Source organism: Anguilla rostrata, chromosome 1 (assembly GCF_018555375.3).
Source record: "Anguilla rostrata isolate EN2019 chromosome 1, ASM1855537v3, whole genome shotgun sequence".
NCBI classification, from domain to species: Eukaryota; Metazoa; Chordata; class Actinopteri; order Anguilliformes; family Anguillidae; genus Anguilla; species Anguilla rostrata.
In genome coordinates this window covers 52,462,850-52,484,407 of record NC_057933.1, presented here as the reverse complement: position 1 = coordinate 52,484,407, position 21,558 = coordinate 52,462,850, and the positions used below count along the sequence as shown (strand labels likewise).

Here is a 21,558-nt window from a genome sequence, read left to right as displayed (position 1 = left end):
AAAAATGGTCATTTCTGTTTTCTTAGCAAATAGATTTCTTTATAAAGCCACTTGAAAGTTTTGTCTTCCTTTTCACATTGTTGAGGACTTACAAGAGTTTTGCTTTTATTTTGGCTGCGTACCATCGTGCTGTTCTCTTCTTTGTTTGATAGATGCTCTGTTGGCTTAGGATGTTCAAAAGTGTCTGCCCTCCTTGTTAGCAGCAAATAAAATATTTTACATTTATTTGCAAAAATATATTTGGATGTGCCTACCTGTGATGGCACATGCAGGGTAATGGCACGATTAGATATTCTGCTTCAAAGACAACGCCTCACCCAAATTATGTCACTGAGCAAGCAGAACCTTTGTGGATTTTTCATAAGAATATTAAGACCTAAAGTTGTGGTCTTAATATGTGGTCATGTTTCAGGGATACCAGAGGAGCCATTTCAAACTTCATCTGGTTTACTGGGATTGAATTGCTTGTTTATTTAAGTTGAAAACAACAACAAACAGACCCTGCAGCTTTCCAGGACCAGTTTTTGAAGAACCCCTGATCTATTTAACTACTTTAATAGCAAGTTCCAACTGAAATCCTGAACTATCATCCAGTTTGTTTTTCACATCACACAAAGGCTTACTTCCAGAAGAAGGCACTTTTCTTGTGACCTTTGCATTACATCACGTTTGTTTGGCAGGTGTTTGTTTCCAGAGTGACTTACAATATGAGATGATATTTATATCTTTTATAAATGCATCCCCCTGAGCGACATGAACAAGTCACAAATACCTCTCTTAGAATACTCCCAGACTAGAGAGATACAGCATTGCTAAAATATTAATATAAGCAACTATGCCAACCATGAACCATGATAACAATCATAAATACAAACAATAATACAATAACAGGTTCTACCAATGCCATAACAATCACTCAATCATATAGCAAATGCTAGGGTGAAGGGACTGGGCCCAGAATGAAATTTAGAGGTGGGTCATCAATCTGCATTTTAAGGTGGCCAGTGATTCTACTCTTGACCACCATAGGAAGCTCATTGCACCACTGAGGGGGGACATGGATATTTTGAAACGGTCTTCTCTTTGTGCTCCTCACAAACGTTCAAGGGCATCAGTTTCATAAAGGCGACGCGCAGACAGACAATACGCTGATTCAACCCACAGACTGTATAAAAATAGATTCAAACGGATACTGACTGAGGTTATCCAAATGAATAAAGATCTGTTATACGTACAACTCGAGGTCCATGGATTTACCGGAAGTCAGAACCATAGGTATTTCCTGCGACGTCACTGCATCTGGACTCCATTAACGAGTTTGGGGTGCTTTGGATAGAAACAACAACAAAACAGAGGGAGACGAGGCAAGCGCTCAGAGGTTGCAGTGGGGTTGCGTGAGCGGAGTCCAGGGTCTGACACTGGTCTTCCAGCCCCCGACTTAACTGCTTTCAACCACCGACACTATCTGCTAGGTAGCTAACTCTGGCCTCTGCTCCCCCCTCCTCCTCCGACTCGGACACAGGTGGAGCCTTGCCGCCACCGCGGAAGAAACAACGAGTCTCGGTGGCGGAGGGAGCAGGAGAGCCCGGTGCTTCAGTGACAGCGGGCCTCTCTGCTGTTGTTGGGGAACATTCAACTTTTGCGCACCCTCTTTCAGCGCCTGTCGCCAACTTCTTTAACAGAAACCCCGTTACTAATATAAACAGCGATAGCATGCAGGCCAACGGGGGAGGACAAGGACAAAATCAGGAGCTGTCCTGTTTAAATAACGCACAAAACGGAGAGTCGTCGTCTACCGGAGCAGCGCACTCCAATGGGCTGATTTCCAGTGCTAACAACGGTAGTACTGTCAGTACCAATAACGGGATTGCGGTCGGGACAACCTCAGTATCCGCAACTACTTCTACTGCCGCGGGTTCTGGCTCGGATGTCGGGTCTACCTTGAAAAAGAAAAAGCGTCTTTCTCAGTCAGAAGAAGATGTCATCAGACTGATTGGACAACATCTACGTGGGTTAGGACTTAAGTAAGTAGCTGTCCTGCTGGCTATCTAAATCTGTCCTTCAACGAACTTGTTATGTCTGTAGCTGGCTAGCTGTTTTGCTAGCTTGTGCCTTATGGTATATTATTTATGATTAATGACGTTTCGTTACTTGCTTTGAATCGCTATGAAAACAAGTGACGAAAAGTCCAGTTTGACAGATGGGTTTGTACGATACAGCCAGCTAACATTAGCCAACAGGCGAATAACATTGCTGTATGTTCTAGAAATGTCCCCGCGTAACGAACGTAAATAAATCTTTTGTTTACATGACCAAATAAATAAATAAATAAAATTTTAAAAATTCAAACGAATTCAGTTGTTCATCAAAAGATCGAATTTTCAAGTTAACACGCCATTATATTCCACTGATTTTTGTAGCCATTATATTTGTGTCTACTTTGTTAGCTCGCGCTTGTTTATCAAATGGAATAGGTCGATTAAGCTAATGCTGGCTAGCTTGGCAGTTCTATTTACGTTTCACTGATACGGGAAAGTAACTTGAGACGGGTAGTATAAGCAGGTGTCAGCAAAATAAAAATGTAACTGTAACTTATTCTTAATATTTCGTTGTATTTAAAGAAAATTAAAACTGTACGATTATGATTCTATTTTTCGTTAGTATTGGGATGAATTTAGCTAGAATAATGCTTGTACCAAGATAATTTATATATCTTAGCTACATATTACAGACCGAAACTTTTTATTTGACAGTAAGAGCTGACATTACCGAAAAATAAGGGAAATTCAAATAAGAATGTCACCCAAAGACACACTGTTTCAAAATGGCACTGCACCGTACGTGAGTCTTAAGGAAAACAAACAGTAGCCTATATACTACTGGTCCCTGTGAATGTATAACTGTGAAATCGGGACTGAGCAAAAATATATCCAGTGTACGATACACATAGGTATCCGAACGTGAAAACTAACCATTATAAGAAAAGTGTGTGACGTAGAAGTCAGTCTGGGTTTTCAATGGTATTTTCTCAAAGGTGTATAAACATATGTCACCAGGAAAAACAATACAGTAAATAATAGGCCTACGTGGCACACAGTGCGTAAACCACTCTTCGGATTATAATATTTTACTAGCCTGTGTGACAGAATGTTTGAATACTCAGGAATCCACCAGGCTGACCTGCTCGTGATGAGCAAATTTTGTGTGGGATGAAGCGACGTATGGTACAGCACCACTCTGAAAAGCCGTGTGTTGGAAGATGGATACTGTAATGACCGAGGTCAAGTAAGGGCGCGTGCCATTACACTCTGCTTTGGATTTCCCTGCTTTTCCGACATCGTCAGCTCTTACTGTAACGTAACGCGTTTTTTTTTGTCTGGAATAATTTCCTTTTTTAATTTTTTTATTTTACATCGAATCCAAATCCAAACTAACTTTGCTGCACTGAAATCAGCTTGACAGTTTGAGAAACTAAACTGTCGTAAGTGACGTATGATGACTGTGTGCCTAGATCTTGGTTCTAAATATGGCCTATATTTGTGAAATGAGAAGAATAAAAATTTGCAGTGTTAAGACCATTGAACTAGCCAGTGCATGACGTCACATTTGTCGAAACTGGGGTTGTCAACTGGACTAAAAATGCATTTGAAGTCTGTTTTTTTAAACATATTAAATAATATTTTTATATTGATTGCAACATTTACGTGAGTATTGTATTGTTCTAGAATGTATAGGATAATTTCAGGTGCTGCCTGTTTTGACCGGCATGGCCACAAGGAGGTGCATGAAGAGCGTAAAAGCAAAGAAGGTTAACATTCCACTTTAAGATTTTAGATAGGTCGTTGAAGGATAGCAACAAAACAAAAGGCTGGATTGGTTAATCTATAGGTAAATAGACTGATAATTATCATTTATAACAATTACCTAAAGTACCATAGATTATAACGTCCTATCATCTAGGATGTGTATTGATATGCTAGATAGTGCATTTTAATCTAACAGTGAAGCCCTTACATTATATTAAGCACCACATTATTGTTCACAACATTAATTATTAATGACCTGGGGAACAAAATAGGCTACATTGTGACAAAAATACGGTTGCATTTCACTAGGCCGTTTATCACATCTTCATAACGGTATAAACTGTTTTTAAAAAAAGAGAAAGAAAAGTGTTGGTGTAAGGACATTCTCACATTGCTCTGACACTTTGCAGTCTTGTCATAATGTTGTTGTGTGGTAGTGTCGGCACCAGCCATTTCACAACCTTTTTGGTACGTTGTCACAACACATGCGTCAGCTGGGTAGTCCATTAAACCTGCCAGGGACGCGGCAAGCAATGCTCTCACTGGCAGTGGGTCGTTTGTTGATGCTCGAATGTCAGAAGTTCTGTTGTTGTTAATTTTATTTATGACATGATCACCGTTAATGGATCGCTATGTAAGAGTCATGTGGCCCTAGAGGTCGTAAGCAACGTCGGCCAAAACTCTTTCGACTGTAGAGGGCATGGTTGTGCAAAAAATCATACAGTTGCCATTCTGCACCTATGTCCTTCCCATTGGCTGCATGTGGGCCGATTAACCAGCAGGTGGACCTTTAATATATGGGGAGAGTGAGATTGAGGTACATAAATATTTTTTATGTGCTTTTAATATTGTAATATGGCTTCTAGTCTGGTCTGCTTGTTATTAATGTGTTAACGTCAGCCTGCCCAGGGACAACAGATGGAAATGAGCGATTTAGCTAAATCTGGCACATTTACATCACATAATAGTGATGTTGATCAATGTGTATTGTCCCTGTCAAATAAATAAATAAAAATAAATAAATAAATATGAAGGAATTTATGATGAAACAAAGAGAGTGGAAACAAGGGGATTAAATACATTTTATTAGCTTATTGGTGTGTTAATGGGGTTTTTCCCCCTTTATTTTTTCTAACCTTTTGTAAACTATCTTTTGTTATTCTGTTTTTATTTGTGGTCAGTATAAGTTGCCTGATGGTGGGTAGTATGGCCAGAATCCATATCACTTTTTTTTTCAGATGTTTGGGTGGTACATGATACCTATCGTGGTATTTTGTGTTCATATGTTAAATCAGCTGAGTATTCATAATTACATGGTAAATAAACAAAGAATTTTGCTAGTGTGTTTTAAATAGTCAAAGTTGATTTGTTTTTCGGTTTCTCTGTATAGTTGTAAGTCCTTGGCTTGAATAGCGGACATATAACTTACAACATTAATCATCAGGAAACAATATGGTGAGCAGAGCAATAATACTATGTAATAAGTAAAACATAATAATAATACTGCGCAATACTGGTTAGAGTATACCTGGTTTAGTGGTCATACCTGAAGTAGAATTTCAGAAAAATGTGATGTAGGCCTACACGATTTCCATGAAAAAGCAAAATGTGACTGAAATTGTAAGTCTGCTCGCTTATGGTCACACTGGTCAGGTATTATTCCAACATAATGCTTCCCGTTTCCCAATATCATTACCATCTCGCAGCATATAATAACAGGTGTTTTTTTATTTTTAAGAAAGCAGTAGAGTAGTAACAACATGAGTTCTAAAACATTTTGTTTTGTTCAACGTTAATTTAGGAAGAAATACGAAAGCTAGTGACAGAAATGTAGATTAGCCAGCTGTGCTTGATAACTGACCAGCGCAGGCTATGGGGAAATTGTGTGTCTGACTGTAGTGAAATGAATGCTGTGAATGCAGAGAGCTGTCTCGGGTACCGAATGTGTTCCTTGCATCTCCAATAAGCTGATTTAAATGCAGGTTAAGAATTCTGCATGTACAGTCTGGGCAAGATGGGTTCATTGTGTCCCCTTTTCATAAACAACCACCATAGTCTCCTAACTCTTTTGTAAAAAGTCCTGTATTGCTACAAGGTCTGAATGGTCATATTGGGCCAACTTGACTAGTTGTAGCACCTCTAAATTTGCTGCCATTCTGCCTGACTGTAGGTAATTCAGCCTATCGTTATATTTACACATTTTTGTGATGTATTTGCCATTGTAATATTAATAAATTGTGTGAATGCAGTCTTTGTCTTGTTTGAAGTTAAAATGTCAGCCTTAATCTGGAGATTATCATTTACTTAATGGATTGATTTTTCACAAATTGGCCAATACTTCTTGGGTGGAAATACCATAAAAATAGCAGTTGCAAGAAAAGATCAACCAGTGGGAAAATTTGTCATTTATTTCCGAATCAGAAAAGTGCATATATATGTATATAAATATGTGGGTAATGTTTGTGTTATGTATATACAATTTGTATTGCTATATAAGTTTGTATGTGTGTGCTTGTGTGCATTGTGTATTTCACACACTGAACAAATGAGTCTATGTGAATGGGAACGTGAAACTGAACATTTTTCTCTCTTCTCCAGTCAGACGGTGGACCTGTTGATGCAGGAGTCTGGCTGCAGACTGGAACATGCAGCTGCAACCAAGTTCCGCAACCATGTAATGGAGGGAGAGTGGGACAAGGTGAGGTCTGGATTCAAGTGTGCCCCTGTAGAGCTGTGTTCAGACTGTACTTGTGTATAGCTGTGTGCTAGACTCTGCGTACCTGTATATGTCTGTGCACTATACTGTGTATCTGTGTACTGGACTCTGCATAGCTGTATAAACCACACTATACTATGTACCTCTGTACTGTACTCTGTATAGCTGTATAAACCTGTACACTATATTGTGTAATTGTGCACTAGACTCTGCATAGCTGTGCATAGCTGTGGGCTCTCAGCACTGGGCTATTTATGTGTATGTGGAGCTGTTAACCCTCCTGGGGCTGTGTCTATGTAGACCTGTCAGTCTGTGGGATGAAGTGCTGAAAAAACTGAATCTCTCTCCCTCTTTGTCCTCCCCATCCTCTCTCTCTCTCCCCCTCTATCTCTCTCTCTCCCTCCCTCCCTTCCTCTCTCTCTCTCTCTCTCCCTTTCTCCCTCCCTCCCTTCCTCCCTCTCTCTGTCTCTGTTGTTCTGCAGGCTGAAAGTGACCTGAATGAGCTCAAAGCACTGATGCACTCTCCCAGTGCCATTGTGGTAAGCCAGCGCTGCTCTAACAGGCAGTATGAGTCCAAACATTGAGAAGTTTTGTATAAGTGAACAAGTCGTTTGAAGTTCTGTGTTACTGAATGCCAGTCTAATGTACTTGGAATGGAACTTCGTGCCCCTTTTGACTCCAGCAGTCTTATGCCCACCACAGTGCATCTTCCCAAGCAGTGGCACTGTTATCCCGCTACCTGTCAATTATGACTGGAGTGGGTAGTGTAAGAAACCCCTCAGACACACCAAACAGTGGAAGTATCTGAGTGGCAAAGGAATGCGTGTAGTCTTACCTGGTGCAAATGGAACAGGATTAATTTTATGTTATCTCAATTATCTGACTCCAAAATAATGTTTAACCTTTCCTCTGTGCTAACAGTTATGCATAGAAGCAGGCGACCGCTTTTCGCCAGTAGTGTGGCTCTATACGGATCGCTGTCTATCTTGGTAGACGCAGACATGCCTGTGGTTTGTGTAGCCTGCATAAATACAATTGTGTATCCTGCTATGACACTAGTGTACGGGTGAGTGACTACGGGGTGCAGATATCTTGTATGCTAGGACCTTTAAGTGGTAAAAGTCAAAGGAATGTCAGGTTAAAGTGAATGTAATTTGTTGTACAGTATGTTAATAATGGCAGTATGCAATGGTGTGTGCGGAGTTAAATTGCTATCCGCATAAAATGCGTAGGAGACCATGTTGACGAGTCTCCTTGAACCATTGCACATTTCCCCTTGTATACTATAAGATAAGAGGAAAACCCTCAAGTCATCAAATGAACACAATCATAATATCAGTACATCAACGATCCTGCTTGCGCTATCTCTGTGAGCACATTGCACCGGATTAACCTTTGTATCTGGCTGGGCACTGACCCATAGATATCAAAACTTTAGTCCCACCACCAAAGAAGTCTTCCCCATGACGTCAGCTTTCCAACAATACAAAACTTGATCACACTGTATTATGGAGAACCTAAGGTTTACATAATGCTGATCCAGTAGGATGTTTTACAACTGCGCACTGTCTCTTTATCACACCTACTGACTCCCTGTCAACACAGTAAACAGTCTGTTTTCCTTTGGGGCTCTAGTAAGGGCACACTTCTGTAAAGCGCCCTACAGTAGCATGCCAGAATGCATCGCTTCCTTGGGCAAGCACAAATTAAACGAGATTATGTTCTAACAGTATATAATCTAAGAAAAATAATGTGTATCGAAGGTCTATTCTAGTATCTAATCTATTGTCACAATCTTGCATGAACTCCACTTTCACTTGGTTCTGTCTTAGTAGGGTACTTGTTTGTGTTTTCTTTTCATGTTATTTGGCTCCAGCATAGTCATGTTGCCTCTGCAACACATTTTCATAATGATGCATTCGTCATATTTTTGGGTTGGATCTGATTTGACTTTATGGTCCAGACCTCAGGGTAATTATTCCTTTCCAGAGTTCCCAGGCCTTCGTTCCCAGGCCATGCTGGGGGAACTTGATCTGAATCAACCGTTCGCACTTCAAGAAATGACACACAGTTCAGCAATAATAAACCGGCCTGCAATTGCATTTTAATTACAGTTATCACAAAGTGCCCAATTCATTAGCTTTAATCACTCATGTACTTCCATTAAAGTCAAAATGGTAGCGCAGATAGTGACAATTAGCGGTCTCATTCATGGCTCAGTCTGCTTTTAATTATGAGTTCATTTTTTTAAATGCTTCAAACAACCTTAAAGTGTGTTCCATTGAAAGCACACATCCACCACTTAGTCTAGCGTTGAAGCGACCGATAAAACGCAGCGTTACCTCAAAACAGCACCATACACTTATTCACAGTTGCAGCCGCAGTACAGGACAACAAAAGCAGCGTGAGTTATTCTTGTCAGTGTGTGTCTGGCAGCAGCAGTGTATAAATAATTAAGAGGTGTATTGCAGTGTACTGATTCTTGTACAGCACTTGAAAGATTTAAATTCCTGTCTGAGCAGACATCTTGTTCTCAGTTTGAAAGGAGGATGTTAGTCCTTTGAAGTGCAGTAGGAGTATGCAGGCCCAGGGGAGATGGGCAGAACAGTAATGGTATTTGAATAGCTGTATTAATTACTTAAAAAGGGAAGGAAATGAATCAATGCAGCGTATAATAGTAGTCACGGCTGGCGGCAGCTATGGGCAGGGGTGGGCTCAGCCCACCCAAACGGGCGTCTTGCCCACCCAATAAAAAGTTAAGAAAAAAGAAAAAAAAAATTGTGTTCAGCCAATGGAAAAATAGCGCATAAAATACCAGTACCGTTCCTAAATTCTGATTGGGTGGGCAGCCACGGGTTGAAACGGCTAGTTTCTCTGATGCAGTGTACTGCCAGTTGATTTAATTAGCGGTATTAAAGAGCATATTGCAGGTTGGAGACCCCAGTGAATCAATGTGTAGGAAAATGATGCAGGAACTAGATGTTCATAAAAATATACTTATATGTACACACTAGTGACTTCTGGAGTCGTTTTTTTTGAGAGAGAATTTTACTTCGGCATCTAAAAATCGCCAACCCGGAAGTGACGTAACAGAAGGGAGAGCGGCCAAGTTGAACAAGACGAAGAATGGATCTCAACGCTAGTTTTGACACAAGAGGTTGTAAATGTTTATACAAACGCATATGACGGACCACAGCCTTACCATTATGAGCCTGCTAGGCGTCTAAGAGACCAAGCACAGACCAGAGTTACAAGGAATAACGGTCAGAGGAGAGAAATTGAGTTGGTGTGAGGAGAACCAGTGGAGAACTGGGCAGGTGTCTTGGTGAGTGACCAGCGTTAGCTTATAGATATATCCACATTATATAATACCACTAACCTATTTAAAGACTCTCAATTTCAAAAATAACATGTATATAACCGAAATATTTTGAGCAGTAATAGCAGTAATACATAGCAATATAACATTTTATCTGTGTTCAGTTGATAGAGGCAGTGACAGTAAATCAATGACACAGTCCTATCCGCTTCTGTTTCGCTCCAGAAAACGATGTCAGCTAGGCTATCAGCAAACAAATGGCTTAGATATGCCCAGACGCCCTCAATAATAATAGTATTTTCCAAGAAATTACGAAAAATCGTTGACAACGTTTCGTTAGGTGCAGCGTCTTTTAATGCTACCCCAGAGTGTGCGTAAGTGAATGTGATGATGAGAAAAGATTAGGTTACGCTGACCTATAAAACGCTATTCCAAAAGCAAAAATAGACATGTTATACATTGTTAGAAAGCTTATACTCTCACCTACTGAATAAATGAATTGTCAATCAAGCCAGACCGTACTAAAAAGGGCGACAACGCCGTAATCAACACGTGTGGTATTACACACAGCTATTTTGGAAGGCACCCAGGCGTCACAAATGCGCGTATATTTCACAAACGGATTGTCCAAGACAATATATGACCACTCATTCTCAAAAGCGACATGTCTACGCGTAAAACCAATGGTAAGGTTGTATGTTTATTCAATATTTAGTCACAGATATTGACTGTAGAATGAACAAGTATCTATGGGCGTTAGCTAACGATATTAACGCTGTGTTCACATCACAACATTGTAAAGTTTGCTATCATGTATCAGGCTATAACAAAACTAGTATTGGTTGTCTAATACCGGCAGGAGTATTTTGTAACAAATGCAGCAGTGAAGTCCGTCTCTTCACCTGCACAAAACGCACCCAGGCACGAAAGCTAGTGTGCTCGATGTCCTGACAGGCTGGAGTTTGTGCAAACTGCACAAACACAATAATTTACCATGATGATACATGGTGAAATGCAATATAAAACTACTGAAAAAAAACCAACTCACTATATCACGACTGCTAAGACTCACTACTACTGCACATTGGGCTAATATGACGCAATGTTGAGAAAAAAAGGTGTTTTTAGGAGCTTTGCTCAAAACCGCCACTAGTTCCTCTGAATTTGTGCCCTTATGTCTTGTAAAAATTTTCAAGCCTGCATTAACTTTTGGATGGCACCGGACAGCATCCAACAGCACCCCGTCCCCCCGTTGAGCGCACTGGGTGACACCAATCCTAGTGACGAAACTGCGCCCAAGTTGCCCACCTATTATTTCTACCAGCCCACCCTAATACAGCAGGCTAAAACCGGCCCTGATAGTAGTAGTAATAATAATGCATAATAATTCTTGTTACGGTGTGCCTGCTGTGCCCTCTCTCTCATACAGGAATTCCTGATTTCCCCTCTCTCCTGTAGCATAATTCTGTGCTTTCTCTCTCCTGTAGCATAACTCTGTTTTCTCTCCTACAGTGTAACTCAGTGGTTATCTTAACACAGGATTCTTTTTACTACTGGCGATGACCCAGACTTGAATCGCTAAAAACTAAATAATAGCTCCTGTTTCTTTGAGCCAATTGTTCTTTGATGTCTGGCATTTGTTTTGTTTATTGATCGCAATGTTTACACAGCTGTTGGTAGTATTGTGAGATTCAAAGAGGAATCGCTTGATTTGAATGAAAACGAGATGTCACACTTTAGCTAGCTTGCTGAACATGAGTAAATTAAATCTCTCCTATAGCATAACTCTGTTTTCTCCCTCTCCTATGATGTAACTCTGTGTTTACTCTCTCTGTACAATAGCGGAACTGTTTTCTCTTTCTCCTACAGTGTAACTGTGTTTTCTCTCTCCTATGATGTAACTGTGTTTTTCTCTCTCTTATAGCATAATTGTTTTGTCTCTCTGCTATAGCGTATCTGTGTTCTCTCTCTCTCCTACATGGTAACTCTGTGTTCTTTCTCCTGTTACATAAATGCATGTTCTTTCTCTCCTACAGCATTCTGTAACTGTGTCCTTTTTCTCCCCTGCAGAAGATGAAGTTCCTGTTGCTGCAGCAGAAGTATCTGGAGTTCCTGGAGGACGGGAAGGTGTTGGAGGCGCTGCAGGTCCTGAGAGGGGAGCTCACGCCACTCAAGTACAACACAGAGCGCATTCACGTCCTGAGCGGGTACGCACACGAGTTACATCCCTGCCCATCAGCCTTCTGTATACTCGCCACCAATTTATTCACCACATATGCTCTTATTACCCCTTAATTAGAGCTACAACCTATGCTGTGGTTCAGTAAGACCGCGCTGTATCCATCTGTAATTGGTTATGGGAGAAATACATTTTCAAGCCTTGAGAACATGGTCCTACTTTCCACTGTATTTTGACTCAACTGGAGTCTTGTTGGCCCAGAGGGCTGTCACTGTTTTTTGATTGGCAAATTTGTTCTGAAGAGCCGGTTAGTTTCATTTGACAAGAAATTTCTTCTTCATGTAGGCATATATTAGTAACATGAGCTTCATATTTATCTTGCTTTTACATACAAATCAAATGTATGCCACATTTACTGTTGGTCCACACAGTAGGACTGGGAACAGGCTCCACCCCTAGCACCATCTAATTGGCTGGTGTTGAGGTCACCTGCATTGCTGTTGTGTGATTGGCCAGTGGTGATCTCCTCAGGTATCTGATGTGCAGCCATGCAGAGGACCTGCGTGCCAAAGCGGAGTGGGAGGGCAAAGGGGTCAGCTCCCGCTGCAGACTGCTGGACAAGCTGCAGAGTGAGACACCCGCACACACACACACATACACTTATGCATGCACACACATCCACACACATGCACATGCACACACACACAGGCATACACACATACACACACACACACGCCCGCACGCACACACACATGCACGCCCGCACGCATGCACGCACGCATGCACACGCATCCACACACACACAGGCATACACACACACACACGCACGCCCGCACACACACGCTCACATACACGCATGCATGCACACACATGCACATGCACACACACAGACATACACACACACGCACGCCCACACACACACACACACACATGCACGCACACACACACGCACGTATGCACACACATCCACACACAGGCATACACACATACACACACATACACGCACGCCCGCACACACACACACACGCACGCCCGCACACACGCACGCATGCACGCATGCACACACATCCACACACATGCACATGCACACACACACACACATACACACATACTTGCACTAGGGTTGCATGGTATACCTGTACTAAAAAAGTACTGTGTTACCAAAATTTTGAAATGGTACTATTATACCAGCATTTTGCAAAATTCAGTACTTTATGAAAATATGCCTGAAATTGCTTTCTATTGCAGCAAAATGCTTGCCATCCAATGATTTAGGATAAATACTGTGCCTTTAAGAATTGAATAGGGGCAGAACAATGCATGTATTTGTCCTGAACTGTTTGTTGTGGGACTTTTGGTGCAGTACGCACTGCAAACCAAACAATTACAGTCCTGTTTTAACGCATGTGCAGAACCTTTTTTGTGCGGAACATATATTCAAAACTCTGAATCCCTCCCGATGACCTGATGTTAATTTTGTTCAGCAAGACATTATGGGCAGTTAGCCACTGTTTATATTTTAATAATAAATGAAAAGCAGTTTTATATTTTGCGTTTCATTTTTTTCTCTTGTACCAAAAATGTACCGCACTATGAAGTCAAAACCAAGATATGAACTGAGCCAAAATTTTTGTGTGCAGTTACGCCCCTATAATTCTACAGAACTCTTTAAACCACCACCCCGATCTCTTGGTCTCTTCAGGGACTTCAAATTCCAGTGGGTGTGATTATTACAAATACATATATGAATGCTGTACGGTTGTTCACAAATTGCTCACATCTTGAGTAACGTTATTTCTGATTTTGTTTGTCAGATATTGTGTTAATAAATAAGTTATCAAGTATATCAAGGTACCCAAAGCTGGTAACAGTATCAAAGCCAAAATTTTGGTATTGACATTAACATGCACACACTCACACACATATACATGCATATCATACACATATACACACACAACACACGCATACATTCACACACATAAATTTGATTCTATGTGATTTGCGTGTGATTTGTGTGTGGTTCTATGTGTGATTTTGTGTGTGAATGTGTGAGTTATGTGTGTGTGTCTGATTGTGTGTGATTTGTGATGATTGGTGTGGTTTGTGTATGATTGTGTGTGATTGTGTGGTTTTGTGAGTGATTGTGTGGTTTTGTGTCTGATTGTGTGTGATTTGTGTATGATTGGGTGTGGTTTTGTGTATGATTGTGTGTGATTGTGTGGTTTTGTGAGTGATTGTGTGGTTTTGTGTCTGATTGTGTGTGATTTGTGTATGATTGGGTGTGGTTGTGTGTGTGATTTGTGTGTGGTTTAGCGTGTGACTGGGTGTGGTTGTGTGTGTGATTTGTGTGTGGTTGTGTGTGACCTCGTGTCTCTGCTCCCCGCAGCGTACCTGCCCCCCTCCGTCATGCTGCCACCCCGCAGGCTGCACACTCTGCTCAGGCAGGCTGTGGAGCTGCAGAGAGACCGCTGCCTCTACCACAACACCAAGCTGGACAGCAGCCTGGACTCGGTGTCCCTGCTCCTGGACCACGCCTGCAGCCGGTACAGCCTGCCCCAGCCGTTTGTACCTCCCCTTTCTCAAAAAGAAACATTCCTGGCTCCTTTCGTGTCTGTGTTCTTGCTTAGTCGCTTTTTTTGTTTTTTGTTGCAGAAAACAGTTCCCCTGTTACACTCAGCAGATCCTGACGGAGCACTGCAACGAGGTTTGGTTCTGCAAGTTCTCCAACGACGGCACGAAGCTGGCCACGGGATCCAAAGACACTACCGTCATAATCTGGCTGGTGGACCCGGTGAGTGCCGCCCTTCCCCGGTTAGGAGCGGGGAACTGATCGCACCTTTGCAGTCCTGAAATGTAGAAAAATATATCACGGTGTTGAAGGCTGAAAAGTGAGGGATATTTCAAAGTGTGGTTCAGTCTGCATATTGAGTCACCGGGATGTGGGTACCTGGGACTGGTGTAAATGTGTCTGTGTGATTGGCAGGAGACGCACCAGCTGAAGCTGCTGAGGACCCTGGAGGGACACGCGTATGGAGTCTCCTACCTGGCCTGGAGCCCTGATGACTCCTACCTGATCGCCTGCGGCCCGGATGACTGCTCAGAGCTGTGGCTCTGGAACATACAGGTACTGTAACACGCCTGCTTACACACACACACACACACACACACACATTCACATGTATGCACGTACACACAAACACACATTCATACACACACACACACATTCATACACACACACACACACGCAAACACGTCTCACAGACCACAGCACACACACACAACACACACTAAAACACACACACAACACACATGCGTACACAACCACATTCACACTCACACAGAACACTCAGCATGCGCACACACATGACAGATACTGCACACACACACACGCTGCATGAGTACCAGACCACACACACACACACACACACATTTATCTTTAAATGAAGATTGCATTACAGTACATTCTTGACCTTGAGTGTTTTTTTTTGTTTGAACTTTTTATGGCGACATTAGCTGTAACATGAGCAGGTGTTTCTGGCAGTGTTGGGTTACTGTAGTAATCCTGGGCCCATAGGGTGACGGTTCTTGGAAATGTGACAAGAGGGTGTCTGCTGAGAACACAAGCACAATAAAATTAGCACAGATAAAGTTAGAAAGCGTGTGTGTGTGTGTGTGTGTGTGTGTGTGTAATCCATGTCTGTATTTATGCATGTGCCGTTAAGATCTATTTTACAGTATGTTATGTACAAGACGTTACGTGCATTTCTTTCACGGTACTCTTTTTTTTAACGCCGATGTGCCATTTCAAACCCAGTCGTGTTTAAGTGAAGCGGGCTACGTGACACGTAGGCTGCATGAGCATCGGTTGAGAGGCTGTTCATGTCCCCAGAGAGCGGGGAAAGTGACCTTCTGCCTGTCTGTGTGGCACGTGTACACACGCAGGATCACAAAGACGAAAGTCCAGTAGTTGCAAACGAGATGATCTCTGTAGCCATGGAAACTCGTGCCTGAACAAGGCCATGGGGGAAAACGCAGGAGTGACTCACCTTTCCCCCCCTCCTTCCCCCCGGTGGCCAGACGGGGGAACTGCGGACGAAGATGAGCCAGTCACACGAGGACAGCCTGACCAGTGTGGCCTGGAACCCGGACGGCAAGCGCTTTGTTACTGGAGGCCAGAGAGGCCAGTTCTACCAGTGTGTGAGTACATGTGGGGCTCCTGCAAGTCCCTAAAATATTACATTTCATCAAGTATTTTATATTGCTTTAAATGTATAAAATCAAAGGTTGTGAAAGTGATTTTGCTTGAAGGTGCCCCAATTTCCTTGAGTTTATAAATTTTACAAAAAAATAGAACTATAAGGTTATTGCAAACATTTAAATGGTCATGAAGGTGTTAAAATGGGCCTTTAAGTGCTTGTGTATTTGGCAGTGGAATTACAGCAGGAACCCTGTCTCAGTGCACTGTGAGCTGCTTCTTTAATAAATGATGGTTGCTGTTGCTTTGTGAGGGCCTTTGAGTGCGGTCCTGGTAAAGCCTGCTTGGTTTGATTTGTGTGTGCTGCAGGACCTGGACGGGAACCTGCTGGACTCCTGGGAGGGCGTGCGGGTGCAGTGTCTGTGGTGCCTGAGCGACGGGAGGACGGTGCTGGCCTCCGACACACACCAGCGTATCCGTGGATACAACTTTGAGGATCTGACGGACAGGAACATGTGAGAGATTCAACTTGCCTAACAAGTCTGATTCCCCCTCCCCCTCCTGATGGGGTATTTATGCCTGTGTGTATGAGAGCAGTCTGTGTCCGCTGTGCATTGTTTGTGTCTTGTGTGTGTCTTGTGTGTGTGTGTGTGTGTGTGTCTGTATATCCCTGCCTGCTGCATATCTTTTTCTTCTGTGGTGTGTGTTCATGTGTTGTGTATCTCTGTGTGTTTGCTCGTTATGTATGTAAGTGTATGTCCGCAGGTCATATTTGTTTGTTGTGCAACTGTGTTGTGTCTGTATGTTATATATCTGTGTTGTGTGTGCAGTATCTTCCTGTTAGTCATATGTTTTCACATTGTGTGCGTGTGTATACACACGTGTGTCTGTGTGCTGATCTAAGAATCGCTGCTGATTGTGTGATCTGTTTGTCTTCCACAGAGTACAGGAGGACCATCCCATAATGTCTTTCACCGTGTCTGAAAATGGAAGATTAGCTCTGTTAAATGTCGCCACTCAGGTAGGCGGGGTTTGGAGCGTAGGGGGAGGGGCTTGGCTCTGAGGCCTTTGTAAGTATAAATGCTCTTAGAGCTGGGATAAGATGGGGTTTGCGCAGCTGCGAGTGAGGTGTTGAGGTACGTGGGAAGTGCTGGTGCCCCTGATGGCGTGTGTCGCCCCCTGTTGGCTCGTACAGGGAGTGCATCTATGGGACCTGCAGGACCGGGTGCTGGTGAGGAAGTACCAGGGTGTGACCCAGGGCTTCTACACCATTCACTCCTGCTTCGGAGGCCATAATGAGGACTTCATCGCCAGCGGGAGCGAAGGCAGGCGCTGTTCTCTACCTCACTGAGATCACTTCCTGTTCCCGTGTTCATGCACTCTCTTCTGTCTGAGTACAGGGTGTATAAGCCTCCTAGAACAGCGCGGGTGTGTGTGTGTGTGTGTGTGTAGAGTCTCTGAGCACGTCGCAGGCGTGTGTAGAGTCTCTAAGAGCATTGCGACTGTGTGTAGAGTCTCTGAGCACATTGCAGGTGTGTGTGTAGAGTCTCTGAGTGTGTTGCGGATGTGTGTAGAGTTTGTGAGTGGGTTGCGGGTGTGTGTGTGTGTGTGTGTAGAGTCTCTGAGCGCATCGTGGGTATGTGTGTGTGTTTGTGTGTGTGTAATTGCTCCTTTCCTCTCCTACGCCCCCCCTGCAGATCACAAAGTGTACATCTGGCACAAGCGCAGCGAGCTGCCCATCGCCGAGCTGACCGGACACACGCGCACCGTCAACTGCGTGAGCTGGAACCCCGCCCTGCCCGGCCTCATGGCCAGCGCCTCGGACGACGGCACGGTCCGCGTGTGGGGCCCCGCCCCCTTCCTGGACGTGGACGCAGAGGGTCTGAACGGTAAACCACAGTTCCTGGTACCGCTGCAGAAATATTACGCCACTAATACAGTTGATGCTTCTGCCTTTACTGGAAAGAAATCTTTTCTGGTACGCTAGTGCCAGCACACGTGCTGGTAATATTACTGGAAATAGATCACTGTAATATTATTACTGACACCTGTACAGGAGAGTGATTATACAAGATCATCGGTTATCGAGCATTCGACAAAGCCGTGTAATAACTGTTTTATTCCAGAGTTGCAAAATTCATCGGGGAAGCATGGCTGTGTTGTACTTCCATTACATACTTTCAGGGTTCTATTACTGACGGTTTGTATTGGTGTGGTGTTAGACCACCCCAAACTGGATGGGAGAACTAACAAAGCACTGGGCCAGGTTATATTTGTGAACTGGGGTAATAATGACTGATTCAACCCCTCAAACTGGAGGACCTCGCTCTAGTTTCTGGGGCTCAACATTTACAAAGATGTCCAGTTCTGTCGCTTTATAATGACATCCTGCGTTCATTGTAATCTATACTGAAAATCAAAATGAGCGTTCTCTGTTCATGTCTGTTTTTTGACAGATAAAGGGAATTAAATTTGATGTTGGATATTGTTTTGGTGTCTGTGTGATGAACTGATTATTAGTTGACCAACTGACGCTCAAGTAAACTAACAGATTAATAAGCACCATGTAATTTAGTTAGCGGGGGGGTGAAATGACACTTTTTTAAAGTCCGTCCTCTTCTCCCCCCCCCCCCCCCCCAGAGAACAGCTGCTGCACCATGGACAGTTGATGGTCACCACAGAGAGGGAAAAAAACTGCTCTCAGTCGATGGGTACCGCAGAGAGGGAAAAACTGCTCTCAAATGAATCAAATTCAGATATGAAGAGATGAAAAGGAGGTGAAGGAAGGAAGGTTTCATTTTTGAAGCGGGCTGCATATATGCGCCCAGCCACGGCGAGCGTCATGGCGGAATGTGGACTAATCATTGGAACTGAACCGTCAGGAGGCCTGCCCACGACCTCCTGACCTCTGACCCCTGACCCGGACACGTGACCGGCTGCACTCCCTGTCTCATACCCCCCACTGCCTGAAGAAACTCGGCCCCCTCCGCCCCACTGAGTGTGACTCACCCCCATACCCCCTTCCAGCCATCCCCCCTCCACACGCACACACACTGACACTGACACACACACATGCACACACAGACACAGAAACACACACACACAAAGGCACAGACACACACACATGGACACACAGACACAGGAACACACACACACACACACACAAAGGCACAGACACATACACATGCACACACAGACACAGAAACACACACACACACACACTGACACACACACATGCACACGCAGACACAGAAACACACACACACACAAAGGCACAGACACATACACATGCACACACAGACACAGAAACACACACACACACACAAAGGCACAGACACATACACATGCACACACAGACACAGAAACACACACGCACACACACAAACCAGGGGACACCAGAGTGAGATATCAAGTTTATTTATTTCATCTTCTGCTCTTTCCTGCACTTTGGGGATTATCATCCAAGACCCCTCAAAAACAGATGCTTGTTTGAATTTTTTATAGTTATATTATATTGTTATAATTTATCAGTTGAATAGAGAGACTTGAATAATGGAAATGGTGTGTTTTATTGCAAAGTTTTCTGGAAATCTCACTTTCTCCCTTTGTTTCTCTGTTAAAACCACACTCACACAGTTAATGGATGGTCACACTGAATTATAGAGAATTTTAATCAGAATGATTTGCAGGGATTTTAACAGAATCTGACTTATTTAACCAGGGAACAGAACTACACTCAATGACTTTTTTTCTTTTTAGTTTTATATTCATCTTTAATACTGCATTTCATCCCCATCCCCCTTCCTTTTTTTTCTATTTCCTTGACCTCCGTGAATATGTTTTAAAAAAATCAGATTCTTGCCCATGTGACCGGAGAAGGCGCCACAGACTGGGGGACGTGGTTCATTTGTGTGTGTGTGTGTCTGTGCATGCTGGGGGGGGTGTGGGGGTGGGGGTGGCAGGGGTTAATATGGGAGCTTTTTCCCTCTTGCACTTTCTGTCACATTAACCCCGGGTGATGGCATGCTGATGAGGGACGTATTCACCAGGAGTGCTAACACGGAGCCCAACAACCACAACTCAGCACTGGAACCCCGTAAGTCCTGCTTTCCTCTCTCCTGCCACCCTCTTCTGCTCCTGCCTTTTTTTCTCTCTCCCTCCTGCTCTCTCCTCATCTTCCCTTCCTCTCTTTCCCTTTTTACTCTTCCTCTGTCCCCTTTTTTCTCAGATTCCCTCCAGTAGACGGGCATTAACGCTGTTTTTGCTTTGCAAATACCTTTGCGGTGGACTATTTACCTTTAACTGCTTTTCACCCTGTGTTTTATGGATTTTTTTGTTACTAATTTCTGTTGTGTCATTTCTTTCCCGTTATATTAAAATATACCTTGCCTGTGGGTCCCTATAATTTATACTTTTGTGCATCTCTTTAACTTTTGCACCGTTTCTAAATGTATAACTGTATACTTACACTTGAGATGTTATTAGGAGTGCTGGTAGGATTGCATTACGGCCCATTTGGCCATTAACTGAAACAGTGAAGTAAGACTTTTGCCTGATTTGGTGTGCTGTATATTAATATGCTGTTTGATTATGGTATATATTATAATATACGCCAACTAAGTCACAGGCTACTTGCTCTGAATACAGCGTCTCGCCTGCATCAGGTGAGCCTCCAGTTTTTATCTCATACCACAGTGAAGCAGTAACACACAAACACACACCTCTCCAACTTAGAGAAGCATAGAGGTGCTCAAACTTCTTATGCAAGTTCATTTTTTTGGTTTTCTATTTTTTCTGTTTTCAAAGCTTGTATCTTTTTAGTGACCTCGCTGTAAAGCCTTTGCCAGGTGAGATGTCTCTGGGTATGACTTTTGTTTTGTTTTGGGTGGAGCAATTGGTTCCGAGGACGTATTTGCATTTAAATGTGTTACTACAAAAGTGATTGTATTGTTATGTTATGTGTTGGAGAAGTGTTATGTATGCATATTTTCAATAAAGCATTCAGGGTTTTAAAAAAAGGAAATCTAACAAAAGGCTCTTCTGTGTCTTGTCTGTCCCCTTTTGAGTGAGGCTGCGTTGGGTCTGCCAGGTAAGGACAAACTTGTAGCATTTTTTGAAAACAGGACAGACAGGTATACGGTTTCTTTCATTCGGACTTTTCTCTAAATCCCTCATCCTCCCTTGTCAATTCAAAGTGCAAAGGGAGAGAAAAATTAAAGACAAATACTGGTTTTCAGGTGCAGGAAGGAAATATTTGTGCTATTATCCCTTGACCTAGAGCTCTGCATAAGTATATTTGTAGACTTACATTTTTAGGTCTTTTAATACAACTGGTATGCGTAA

At 42.9% G+C, this 21,558-nt stretch overlaps 1 protein-coding gene across 5 annotated transcripts; it reads left to right on the top strand.

The window, feature by feature from the left end:
* The first annotated feature begins 1,263 nt into the window (after positions 1 to 1,263).
* wdr26a (WD repeat domain 26a) lies at positions 1,264 to 21,238 on the top strand. Of its 5 annotated transcripts, none has more exons than XM_064341827.1 (14): positions 1,264 to 2,024; positions 6,405 to 6,504; positions 7,005 to 7,061; positions 11,912 to 12,048; positions 12,552 to 12,649; positions 14,407 to 14,581; positions 14,673 to 14,811; positions 15,004 to 15,144; positions 16,098 to 16,217; positions 16,585 to 16,730; positions 17,158 to 17,236; positions 17,411 to 17,540; positions 17,913 to 18,095; positions 18,856 to 21,238. In XM_064341827.1, the coding sequence occupies exons 1-14, from the start codon at positions 1,714 to 1,716 to the stop codon at positions 18,882 to 18,884; spliced, it is 1,845 nt and encodes a 614-aa protein (XP_064197897.1). In that variant the 5' UTR covers positions 1,264 to 1,713; the 3' UTR covers positions 18,885 to 21,238. The 5 variants fall into 5 exon arrangements, 4 of the variants coding, with proteins under 4 accessions (XP_064197897.1, XP_064197898.1, XP_064197896.1 ...); XM_064341828.1 differs by having other exon boundaries at positions 1,265 to 2,024; positions 14,407 to 14,563; positions 17,913 to 18,104; XM_064341826.1 differs by having other exon boundaries at positions 1,265 to 2,024; positions 17,913 to 18,104.
* The last annotated feature ends 320 nt before the right edge of the window (positions 21,239 to 21,558 follow it).